Raw genomic sequence first — 13,401 nt, 5'->3', positions numbered from 1 at the left:
AAATATCTTCCCTTCTTCTCCAAACATCACATTTTTGTATAAGTATATCTTTACATGCTATTGCTAGCTAGGGAAATTGAATATCTCAATCACAAATTTTCCTCTTGATTACTACTGCAGCAGTTTTCTGTCACACAAATCATTTCAGACAAGCTGGAGTAAGTGATTTCTTGATTTCATATGTGTATATTGGAAATCTGAAGAATTCAATTGATGTTCTTGATTCAATTTATGTTTCTTTCCCCTAACTTTGTTATAGAAAAAATCTTGAAGATTTGGAAGAGGGCTCTTGTTTTCTTGAAAAAAGAATTAATTTGTGTGTGTATATATATATGTGCAGGTAGAATATCAAGATTCATGCTTACCTTAAAGATAAAATTTACACATTCATGAATGATGAGATGAGTTTAAGAGAAACAGCTAAGCAAGAGAGCAGTGAGGGTTTGAAGGCCGGGCCCGGGCCCGGGCCGGGGGCGTCATGGAGGATGAAGGATCCCCGGATAGTCCGCGTGTCGCGAGCCTTGGGAGGCAAGGACAGGCACAGCAAGGTGTGCACTGTCCGTGGGCTGAGGGACAGACGCGTGCGTCTGTCCGTCCCCACTGCCATCCAGCTCTACGACCTCCAAGACCGCCTCGGCCTCAACCAGCCGAGCAAGGTCGTAGACTGGCTGCTCAATGCGGCCAAGGCCGAGATCGACCAGCTCCCACCCCTCCAATTCCCCCCTCCCGCCACATTCCTCCACAACTTCGATCAACAACAACAACACAAATCAAAAAACATCTCATCACAAACTCAAGAGAGAGATGATCATCATTGGCCAACATCTCCACTCACTCATCACCATTCATACCCTAACCCGAACCCGGCCTCGTTGCTCATCAATACCACTACCACTTCTTCTACATCTTCAATTCCGTTCAATTCGTTTGTGAGATGGGATCCATCAACCCTAACCCTCTCCCACCCTCCCCGAAGCCCTAATTCGTCGCCGCCGCCACATCAGCAATCCGATGACTGGCACAATTTCAACCCGGTGGCGCCGCTCCACCACCACCACCACCAGGTGCTCGTGTACCATCAGCCTTATTTCCAGTCTCAAATCTCCAACGCCGAATTCGACATGAAGCAACTCAACAACTACCAAGCCGCATCCACACCAAATGTGGATGAGCCATCCACACATTTCAACATGACTACTGCCAATCTCCTCCCTTCACAAAGCAACGACGGAGGCAGATGATCGATGATCGAGATTGTGATTTCATGTTGATGAGAAGAACGTGACACAAGGTAACTAAGGTGCTTATGTATTGAATTTATATATATGTTGTGTCATTAATTTTTCATATTATTACAATAGATGAATTCAAGGGCTTGTGTTATTACATGTAGCAAATCAAATTATAAGTATATAGGATTGTAGTAAGTAGTAAGTTTATTGTCATAGTGACATTATTTTCTCTTCTTTCATTAATTCTTGCTTCACAAACTGATGCATAATTCCCCCAAATTTTGTTTGCCAGACTGGAAAAAAAATTGATTGAATAATCTAATTATGTATTTATCAAAAATAAAAATCTAGGTAGAATGGTCCCTGCTCCGGCATACAATAAAATGTCGATTTTTCTTGTTCATGTACTAGCTAGCAATAACATTAAAGTGATGTTGAAGAATATAATGAAATCGATTAAATGCTGCTGATAATCAGCAGAGGAAGAAGATTTATAAGGGTTTTGTGAATGAGACAGCTTCAGATTTGAAGATCCAATTGGAATATAACAGATCAAGAGTTATGGTGAAGGAGAGGAAAAAATGGAAATAAAGAAATAAAGAAAGATGGGTTGTGGTCCACATTTTCAAAAAGTGAAAAGAAAAAAAAGAAGGAAAATGTTAGGTTCAAGGTACATGCAGTTGATTAGGGTTTGGTTCTATCTTTTGTGAATCTGTGTGTGCATGTACAAGGACCACATCTTTCTCTCTCTCTATACTACTATAACATAAGTGCTAACAGTGACTCTCCTTTGGGGGAGCTAGGGTGGGCTCAAGCACCCCCAGCAAATGAAGATTTCATTTTATAAGTTAATTATTTCGACATTAATTAGTCTACTTGTATATATGTGCATGTGTGGTCTTTTTTAGCAATTTCTCTGCAATTTAGGGCAATTTTTTGGGTTTTCTTGTCAGTATATCCGAATTAAGTGTTTTAATTAAATTAAGTTGAATATGGAAATAATAGATACTCCTATATATAACATGGATGATTGATGTTTTGTCAAGAAAAGGTGAAGGACCATGTATTTATTATTGCCATATGGTGTAGATGTCTGATTTATAAGTAATGGGTTGTGTCTGTGTTTTTTTATCAATTCTCAGAATTAAGTATTTTTTAAAGAACACTACGAATTCAAGGGAATTAGGGTTTGTAGGCTACTTTACTTTCGTCATATGGTTTTGCTATTTATAAATTCGTATATGCATTGGCTTTGTTAAATTATATGGCTGCATGCTTAATTCATTTCAAAAGTATTTTCGTGCAAAATTATTTTCTTTTCATTTGATTGAGTTAACTGATATGTGTATATTACTCCTAGTATTAGACAATCGAACAAATTATCTTAAACGGAGTTCGTTATTCTTTTCAAATATGTGTGGGTAAAAATGCATATTTGCTCAAAACTGTTTTTGTTTTATTTTTTAAAGTCCAGGCCATTTTTAAAAATTTAAAGAAAATTGCCCATATTTTCAAATTTTTTTTAATTAAGTTCATATCATTTTGTAACTTTAATAAAAGATGGGACCATTTTGTAGTTTTCAATGTTAATTTAGGCTATTTTTGCAAATGACGGTAAAGTTTGGATCCTAAAGTACAATTGACCCTTTCAATATTAACATGCCATATATTTATAAAATTATCTCTATACTATTTACAAAAATTATTTAGGAGAAAGTTGAAAAGTGGTGTGGGAGTGAGTAACTAATCTCCTTCTTGTCGAGCCTAAATTCATAACCTTTGGTTAAAAACGGTACTATCTTTTTTGTTGTATATTACAATCAGTTATAATTATCTGAAATAATTTTAAAAAATTTAAAATAATATTGCCTCCATTTAATAGATAAATGTGCCTTCAAATTCCTCAGCGTTTGCAAGTTGTTTAAGACTTCGTATTTTAAGAGTTGCAACGAGAGAGCATTTTAGAGAGTTTATGTAGTTGAAAAACTTGAGAAATTTCAAATCTTCCAAATATCATCAGACCTTTTTTTTTCCAACTTTCATTATCAGTAATTTAGTTATATTATATATACTATTTGTTCTACCAATGTCATAAACAACGTGCTTCCTCCATAAGGAAAATTGGTGGAAAAAAATTAGCAGATTGTAAATCTTATTTTTACACAATAACTTTATAATAGAATGTGAATAGAATGAAGTTAGTGAAATGTGTGACTTATTATCATTAATAGTAAAATTGAATTGGAACTTTTATTCAGAGACATGCCAAAATGAAAAAAACGAGACTTCTGATATATACAAGACATAATAGTATAACTTTTGCATTTCATTATATATCGTAAAAACAAAAATAATTTCTTCCTCTCGTTCAATCACTTCTTTTGCAAAAGAGTGACTTTGGGATGTCCCAATCAGCATTACGTGCTGTAAAAGAGTATTTTATTTATTTATTAATTTTTGTTTTATCATGCTCATGGAACATATTCTTATAATTAACACATATTTTCGTTTTAATTTAATGCACATGAAACTAGACACAAAATTCATATTTTTGGATAATAAATAATATGGTGTGCAAGTTTGATTTCTACCCATCCTTTAAATTTTCTCTTCGATCTTCAAATACTTTATGAAAGACGTCGTCAAACAACAGATGTGAGAGAGCGGGCTCGTGGGCTTGAGGGCTTTGGGCCTTCGGCCACCATGTCATGGGCCTTGTGTAATGTTTTAATCTTAACTAGTACATCCCCAGCGCGTTGCGCTGCGTGCCAAATCTTTTGTATACAACATCCAAATATGTATTCATAATTTGGTACTAAATTAGTTGAAATAAAGGTAGTACAATATTTGAGAATACAATATTTATAAATAGATATTTTCTTATAAATCAATAAGAAAAACAAAATCCCTCTACGAATACAACATTCATTCTTTATAATAATGACAAATATTTATTTCTAAGAAAATTAATATAAAACCTTAAATTATTCACAATCTTCAGTACTCTAAAACAAAATATATATAGAAATACTAAAAATAAATCATACCAACAATGTCAATAGAAAAACACGCGATATTCATATGATTTTGTACACTAATTTATATTTATCCATACTGTACTTCATATTAATACTACCAGTTATAATATTAAAAATACAAAATCATATTATTATATAATTTGCAAACACAAACTATAATTTTTTCTATGTTAATTGATAAAACAAATCTATCCAACAAACCCTCAACAATTATTGCGAAAAATTATAAAACAACATGCAAATTAGGAGATAGATTCGGCAAAACATAGAAAACAACAATCACAACAACATCAAATGCAACATTATACTTGAACGATGCACGAGTAATAGTTAATAACTTTTCATCTATTTATAATAGTATTAATTAATTACGTATTCATCTAATTATCATATTAGCAAATTACGTATTCATCCAATTATAATATATTATTTAATTACTAATACATGATATTTTACATATTTGACAGTTAAAAATAATTTACAGATAGAAAAGGGGGTACAATATTGAAGAATAAAGAAATTTATTTAATATACTCCGTGCCCAAAAATTTTGTACCAATTTAATTAGGACAAAGGGGGTACAATATTGAAGAATGCAATATTTAAGAATACATATTTTCTTATAAATTTATAAGAAAAACATACTCTCTCTAGATAAGATTAAGGAGATTATTTTAGGTATGTACCAACTAAATTTGTACAAACAGAATGCTATACTAAGAATAAATATTCACCTACCAATCTATAAAAGTAATAACTACTACAATTACACAAAATCAATTACTACTCCGAATCTTCTCTCAAGTCTTACACCATTTACATTTTCCAAACTTTCTCTTTGTCAATGAATGATTAAATCAACAAAAGATGTATACATCGACGCTGATATGCCAAAATTCTTCAGAGTATTTCCCATAGAAGAACAATAAAAAATGGTATGCATTTTATAATCATAAATATATGATAAAAAATTTCTTTCGAAATAGATTATCATTTTTATTACAATTTGTTTAGCATTTTAATATTTTTGCATGTATCATATTAATTATTATGACATTAACATTCACTGCAACACAAAATTACTACGATATTATATCAATGATACAATTTTATTAATCCCTTCATATTCTTCCGTATTTTTAATTAACTATTTATAATTATGAAGTAGTATTAATAGTAACATTGACAATATCCTACCGACAACCCAAAGAATAACGTGTAATATTTGTCAAAATCACCACCAAACACAATACATGCAAACTCCTATTCAAATGGCGCATACTTAATTTATAGCAAATTCACATAATATCACACATACTCCTATCCAAAGCTTTAGTATAATACTTGTTAACCGTAGAAACTTCATGCATTCATTCAATATAATAAGTTTCATATTGACAATCAATTTAAGTATAATAAAAAAAATTGAGTTTACACCATAATTTTTTTTGAGTTTAAACAATACAATACAATACCTACTAAAGGATGAATATAAAAAACAATTATTATAGATTACATGCCCGATTAAATTTTAGATTACCATCAGTTTTTTATTTATATAATAAATATGAAAAAAAATTAATCAACAAACAGATCACATTGAAATCATATTTAAAACATAGTTGATTAAATCATTCAATTATATTGTTTTTCTAATTTTGGAAATTCAAGGTTACCAATTTAATTTTAATTTTTAATTAAATATTCATGGCTCAACGAACAAAGTCAATACTCATTGATAAATACTATATGATTATAGGAGTACATATTTAAACATATTTTAGACTATTGCCAATTATATAATTAGAGCAAATCAATACTCTATTCTTGGGATAATTTTGACATACTAAAAATCATATCAGAAATATGATCAATTAATCTATCATTTCGATTTTTTAATTTTAAAAATCGAAAGAAATTCAATTTCAAATTTAAAGCTCCGAATGGAACCAAAATCCATATATAATTATAAAAAATAATGACTATAGTTTATAATAAATAAAGAGTTCTATTAATGATGATGGTCAACCTAATAATAACTATAGGTTATAATAAAATAAAGAGTGCTATTAAACTTTAGGAACTTAGAAGTTAATATCGAATAATTTGATTCGGGCTTATTAAAGGTTGAATAATTAAATAGATGAAAGCCATAATTTAAGGATCTCATTGAAGCCCATTACAACCATACAATGAAATTTAGGTAATTAATTGTAGGTATAGTTATTGATATTTTAAATAATATATTGACTAATAGTCTGATATATTGAATAATTACTAAAAATTAGCATTTTCTTATGGTGAATGGTAAAAAGAAAATATAGTTTTTGAAAATGTGAGAAGCACATGTTCTTAACTCATCTATTTAATAGTTTAAATCTATATAGTTAATATTTTATATCTCATATAGAATGTTACATAGAAAAAAGGTATATTGCACAATGTTGTTAAATTGTAAACTATGTTACTAAGTCGTACTACAACCTAGCCCTATGGATTACTAAACCCTTTAGAGATGGATTTAACTTCGATCACATAGCGAACGCTATTTTATTGAGTCGGTACTATACCCAAACCTCATGTACTACTAAACCCTTGGAGTGTTGGATTTACACTTCAGCCCCGGCGCGATGCGCAACTGACGATATTTTTAGTAATCAAATAAGTACATAATCATGTATTATTGATATATGTGAACTTTAGAATCGAATCATTATATTATGCCCCATCCATCTAATGAAATATTGTCCATATGTTCAATCCCAACACGATGCACTATTTAAATGAATAGAGAAAAAGAGCTCGATATTTTAATTGGAATGAGAAACGTGGTTAAGTGTATTAATTGAAGAAGTAGAGTTTTCAAAAAAGAGAAAAGTGTCATATTATTTGGAGCAAACTAAAACGAAAAATGTGTCATCTTAAGTAGATGATAAAATTTGTTAAAACTAATACTCCTACACGGCCACAATTAAAATTTTAAAACTAATACACCTACATGGCCATAATTAAAACTTTACTAAAACTAATACCTTCAATTTACTAAAACTAATACTCCTACACGATCACAAATTAAATTTTAAATTATCATTTATTAATTCAAGTAGGGTTTAGTTAATCCTTAATTATTTTTGGCCCGAAACATGTTAGCCTAGCCCAAATTCATATGTCTATTTTATTCTCTTACTTTACTCTCTCCACTTCACACACAAAATAAAATTATATAAAAATATCAATTTTTATTATGCAATAATAAATATTTCACGTAACATTATTACTATTATTATTATTATTATTATAAAAATTAATATATATAATGGTGAGAAATAAAATGCAAACATTCGTTGAGCCAGTCCATCATTTGCCATTATAGCCTGTGCAATGTGAATTGGGAATAGGAAAATGCATTGAGAATAGAGAAAACTTTTTGGAATATGCATCATTGATATACGTGTGATTTGCAATTAGGAATATGACATTAATCGAGTAGACAACGCTAAAAGTGAAAATACTTTTATCTCTACTTTATTCTCTCTCTCTTACTTTATTCTCTTCACTTCAACACAAGATAAAGTTACATAAAAATATTAGTTTTTGGTATGCAATAATAAATATTTAATGTAAAGAGTGCTATTAAACTTTAGGGAAATTAGAAGTTTATATCGAATAATTTGATTTGGGCTTATTAAAGGTTGAATAAATAAATAGATGAAAGCCATAATTTAAAGATCTTATTGAAGCCCATTACAACTATACAATGAAATTTAGGTAATTAATTGTAGGTATAGTTATTGATATTTTAAATAATCTATTGACTAATAGTATGATATATTGAATAATTACTAAAAATTAGTATTTTCTTATGATGGATGGTAAAAAGAAAATATAATTTTTGAAAATGCGAGAAGCACATGTTCTTAACTCATCTATTTAATATTTTAAATTTATATAGTTAATATTTTATATTTCATATAGAATATTAGTATATTACATAGAAAAAAAGTATGTTGCACAATGTTGTTATATTGTAAACTATGTTACTAAGTCGGTACTACAACCTAGCCATATGGATTACTAAACCCTTTGGAGATGGATTTAACTTTGACCACTTAGCGAATTCTTGAATTTGTTTTGTTTGCTAAGAACATGGAATGCTGATAAGGCTCGTTTCATGCATTGGTTTTGGGTTAAAATTATATGCTTTTGGGGGAGATAATGCACAAATTTTGAGCTTAAGTGTGCAGAAATCTGCTGGATCCAGGAGTTTGTGCTAATTGACCTGACAGATGCAAAATAGCTGATTTTGAAGTAAAATACCAGAAGTCGTCGCTCGGACCTAGGAGAATCAGGAAGTTGACGACAAGAGTAGAAATGGAGCAAAAGTGCAGAAAAAGTCATCTACCTGGTCAAGGAGACAGAATGGCGTGCTGACATGAAGATCCTCAATTATTGCAAGGGTAAAATGGTCAAATACCGACAAGAAGTTTCCTTAGGGTTGAAGTTAAAGCCACTCTATAAATAGAAGCTTTCCACAATTATGAGGTAGCGCTTAACGCTATCGTAGTTTACGTAGGAAGCTCTCGTAGGCGCTTAACACCACCGCTCTCTTAGTTTAGTTCGATAGTTTGTTGCTTTCTTGGCTTAAATATGTAGTTTCATCGGAGGAATTGACGACTTCACCTTTGGATCTCGACTTATTTTCGGTTTTATGAAGCTTTGGTGTTTATTTTCATGTTATTGATGCTATTTACTTATGTTTCTTGGATGCTTTTCGCAATTGGTGACTTAGATGTTTAGATCTATGTTGTTTACATGATTTCCAGTAGTTTAAAGGATGAGATTTAGTTGTTCACGTGCTCGATTTCTGAGATCCGATAGTTTAGGTGATGCATGCAAGGTAATCTGTGTTCATTTCGTTTTCTGCTTGACCCAGTAGCGTAGATCTGGTAGTTCTAGCTTGAATTTCGTGTTTACGTCTCGTTTTGAAGCATGCTCTGTTTTATTTCGTCAATGGTGTTGAAGCTCCGTTCTATGCTCTGTTTTTACTTGGTTGTTTGGAGAAGATGAAGTAGGAGTTAGTTAGAGAATCAGATCTGCTTTTTGTTTTTTCCAGCTTTCTGCCAGCCCCAGCCAGTTTAGGAAAAATGGTCCCCACTTACTTTTGCATCTTTGTCTGCTTATTTTGGGAAAGTTTCAGCATGTTCCTTTAGTTACAGATGTTCTAGTCAATTTAACTCCAGTTTACAAGTTGCAAGTGTCCGTACTTTTCCCATCCCCTAGGTCAGGTAGATAGAGTCCATTTTAATTCCGCCAGGTCAAGTAGATTTAATGTTTAATTCCGCCAGGTCACGTAAATTAGAGTTTTAACCCACTCAATGAATGCGTGGCAGCAGCCGACCCCCTTTCCGCTTGTGTCATGGAATCGATCCGAGTAGGTCCATAGTCTCTGTGGTTCGACCCCGCTCTTGCCGCTTATACTTAGTAATATTTGTTGCATTAGTGGGAAAATTATAAATCTTGTTGAAAGGAGGGACACGTGCACACGACACACGTGCAAAAACCCGACCCTTCAAATGCGTATGATGTGGAATAAAAAAAATATGGAATGCGTATGACGTGGAATTTTACTTCAGATTACAAAAAATTAAAGAATATGGAATGCGTATGATGTGTTTTAATGCTAGTAATATTAATTTTGTGTATAACTTTGTCATGTATAATTTAATTTGTCTCTATATTCAAAACTTGATGTGATGTCTGTTTGATTGTAAGTTTTATCAGCTTTAAAATAGTGTTATCTCCTAGTCAATTAACAATCATTGACGTGTATTTAAATATTTAAAAAAAAAATGAACACATCATAGTTATAGTGATAAGATGACTTTCCCTTATTTATGAAGAGTCCCTTTTAAAAGTTGTAGAATAGATTATTAGAATCTCTTTTAACCTGAAAAATTTATTTTCGATAAATGATTAATAAAATGTTGTAAAAATCTATGTCATTTTAAAATTCATATTTTAAAAAAATCAAAAAGGGCTAGTATATCCCCCGCGCGTTGCGCAGCTGAGAAAATTTGTAGTAAATCATATAATTTGTGCGAGATATGAATAAAGGAAATTATTTAACACACTCTGTGCCCAAATGTTTTGTACCAACTTAATTGTAACAAAGGGAGTACAATATTTCAGAATACAATATTTAAGAATACATATTTTCTTATAAATTTATAAGAAAAACATACTCTCTCTAGTTAAGACTAAGGAGATTATTTTAAGATATCCCCAGCGCGTTGCGCAGCTGAAGAAATTCGTAGTAAATCATATAATTCTTGCGAGATATGAATAAAGGAAATTATTTTAACACACTCAGTGCCCAAAAGTTTTGTACCAACTTAATTTGGACAAAGGGAGTACAATATTTATGAATACAATATTTAAGAATATATATTTTCTTATAAATTTATAAGAAAAACATACTCTCTCTAGTTAAGACTAAGGAGATTATTTTAAGATTTCATATCAAAAAGTTATGTACCAACTAAGTTAGTACAAACTGAGTTCAAAACTTAAGAATAATATTCACCTACAAATCTATAAAAGCAATAACTACTACAATTACACAAAATCAATTACTACCCCAAATCTTCTCTCAAGTCTTACAGCAATTACATTTTCCAAACTTTCTCTTTGGCAACGGATGATTAAATCAACAAAAGATGTATATTTCGACGTTGATATGCGAAAATTCTTCAGAGTATTTCCCCTAGAAGAACAATAAAAAATGGTATGCATTTGTTAATCATAAACATATGATAAAAAATTTATTTCGAAATAGATTATCATTTTTATTGCAATTTGTTTAGCATAGTAATATTGTTGCATGTATCATATTATGACATTGACATTCACTGCAACACAAAACTACTACGATAATACATCAATGATACAATTTTATTAATCTCTACCCATTCTTCCGTTTTTTTAATTTTCTTAATGACACCTTTCCAAAATATTTCTTCCAAATTTAGAGTAGTACTATTCTTTAAATATTAATGATATCTAGTTTTATAAAATATTATGAGCAGTACTACTATTACTTTTTGTCATAAAAATAAATGATTTAGTCACTTTGAAACTTTACAATATAGGAAAATTACTATTAATATACAAAGTACAACGAATTGAATATAAGTAATTAACGATTAATATTACTTTGATATATCACGATGAAATATGTAATATAAATGTATGACTACAGTCGAATCCCGTTAAAATATGTAATTTTGATTTTGATTCTTTAATTTTTAAAATTTTAATTTCTTTAATTTCTTTTATGTTTGGAATGTGTATAATATGAAATATTAAATGCAGTACATTGACTTTATAGTGGAATGTGTATAGTATGAAATATGGAGATATGGAATAATTATGTTGATTACAACAAATAAAAGAATATGGAATGCATATGATGTGGTTGATATAATTTGAAATTTGGTATAATGCAAATTATGACTGATTTAATGTAAAATATTGAAGGCATATAATGTAAATAGTGACTTATTTAATTTGCAATGAATCAATTATAAACAAAATGCTATATTTTTCTTTTATTAATTCCATCAAGCCCAAAAGATGAAAAACTCAACTAAATATTGGAAACGATTTCCTTTTTATATAATTTGAAAATTAAATTAAATAGAGAGACTATCTTGTCATATCTTTTAATGCTATTATGCTAGTAATGTTAATTAGTGACAAATTAAGTAATTTAATATATAATCCATAAAACTATAGAATAATATACTCCATATATACACTATTTTCTCAATTTTGAAACGAAAGATTACATAGTAAATTGTAAGGTTGACAACGTTTTGTAGGGATAAATTTTAGAAATATTTTCCTTTTATATTTATTTAATTATATATATTTTTTAATCATGTAATTTGCTAATTAATTTTATAGTACTGCTTAATTATTAATACTATTAAGTAATACAAAAGGATCAGTTAAAGATAATCATTAACTTAAAGATGAACATTAAGATTATAGAGACATAAAAAGAAACTGTAAAAGATAGAGTAAATCTTAGAGTTCTTAGCTCTATTCACTACTAATATCAGTATTATACTTCTTTTTCTTTTATCTGACACTTGTCACTAATACAAAAGATAGTATTCTGGGATGAATATAAAAAAACAATTATTGTAGATTACATGCTCGATCGTGTTTCATATTACCACCCGTTTTTACTTATATAATAAATATAAAAAAATAATAGATAAACAAATCATATTGAAATCATATTTAAAATATAGTTGATTAAATCATTCGATTATATTGTTTTTCTAATTTTGGAAATTCAAGGTTACCAATTTAATTTTAATTTCTAATTAAAAATTCATGGATCAACGAACAAATTCAATACTCATGGATAAATATAAAATAATGATTATAGGCGTAAATATTTAAACATATTTTAGACTATTGCCAATTATATTATAAGAACAAAATCAATACTCTATTCTTGGGTTAATTTTGATATACTAAAAATCATATTTAAACATTTTATCATGCTCATGGAACATATTCTTATAATTAACACATATTTTCGTTTTAATTTAATGCACATGAAACTAGACACAAAATTCATATTTTTGGATAATAAATAATATGGTGTGCAAGTTTGATTTCTACCCATCCTTTAAATTTTCTCTTCGATCTTCAAATACTTTATGAAAGACGTCGTCAAACAACAGATGTGAGAGAGCGGGCTCGTGGGCTTGAGGGCTTTGGGCCTTCGGCCACCATGTCATGGGCCTTATGTAATGTTTTAATCTTAATGGGCGTATATGGCTTAAGTGGCATGATTTGAGTGAATTTTTCTATTTTAAAGTGTCATTGCCAAATGCCAACTAGCACTCTTTCATAGACCAATAAATTAAATACTATTACTAATTATCTATTTAAAAATAAAATGGAGTAATAAATATAATTAAACATTTAAAAAAAATTGTGTACAATATCTCAGACTCTCGCAAACAGCAGAAATAGAGTAGAATGCACAAAAATTGAATAGTTAAGAAGTAATAAATCTAGTAGTAACATAATACGATGCAATAATTCAATAA

At 29.7% G+C, this 13,401-nt stretch overlaps 1 protein-coding gene across 1 annotated transcript; it reads left to right on the top strand.

The window, feature by feature from the left end:
- On the top strand, positions 1–1,471 carry LOC125207814 (transcription factor TCP17-like). The gene is made up of 2 exons (XM_048107313.1): positions 1–158; positions 341–1,471. Exon 2 carries the CDS (start codon positions 390–392, stop codon positions 1,239–1,241), a length of 852 nt encoding a protein of 283 aa, XP_047963270.1. The 5' UTR covers positions 1–158; positions 341–389; the 3' UTR covers positions 1,242–1,471.
- The last annotated feature ends 11,930 nt before the right edge of the window (positions 1,472–13,401 follow it).

The sequence above is a fragment of the Salvia hispanica genome, chromosome 2, assembly GCF_023119035.1.
Source record: "Salvia hispanica cultivar TCC Black 2014 chromosome 2, UniMelb_Shisp_WGS_1.0, whole genome shotgun sequence".
NCBI classification, from domain to species: Eukaryota; Viridiplantae; Streptophyta; class Magnoliopsida; order Lamiales; family Lamiaceae; genus Salvia; species Salvia hispanica.
This window is presented reverse-complemented; position numbering and strand designations above follow the sequence as displayed.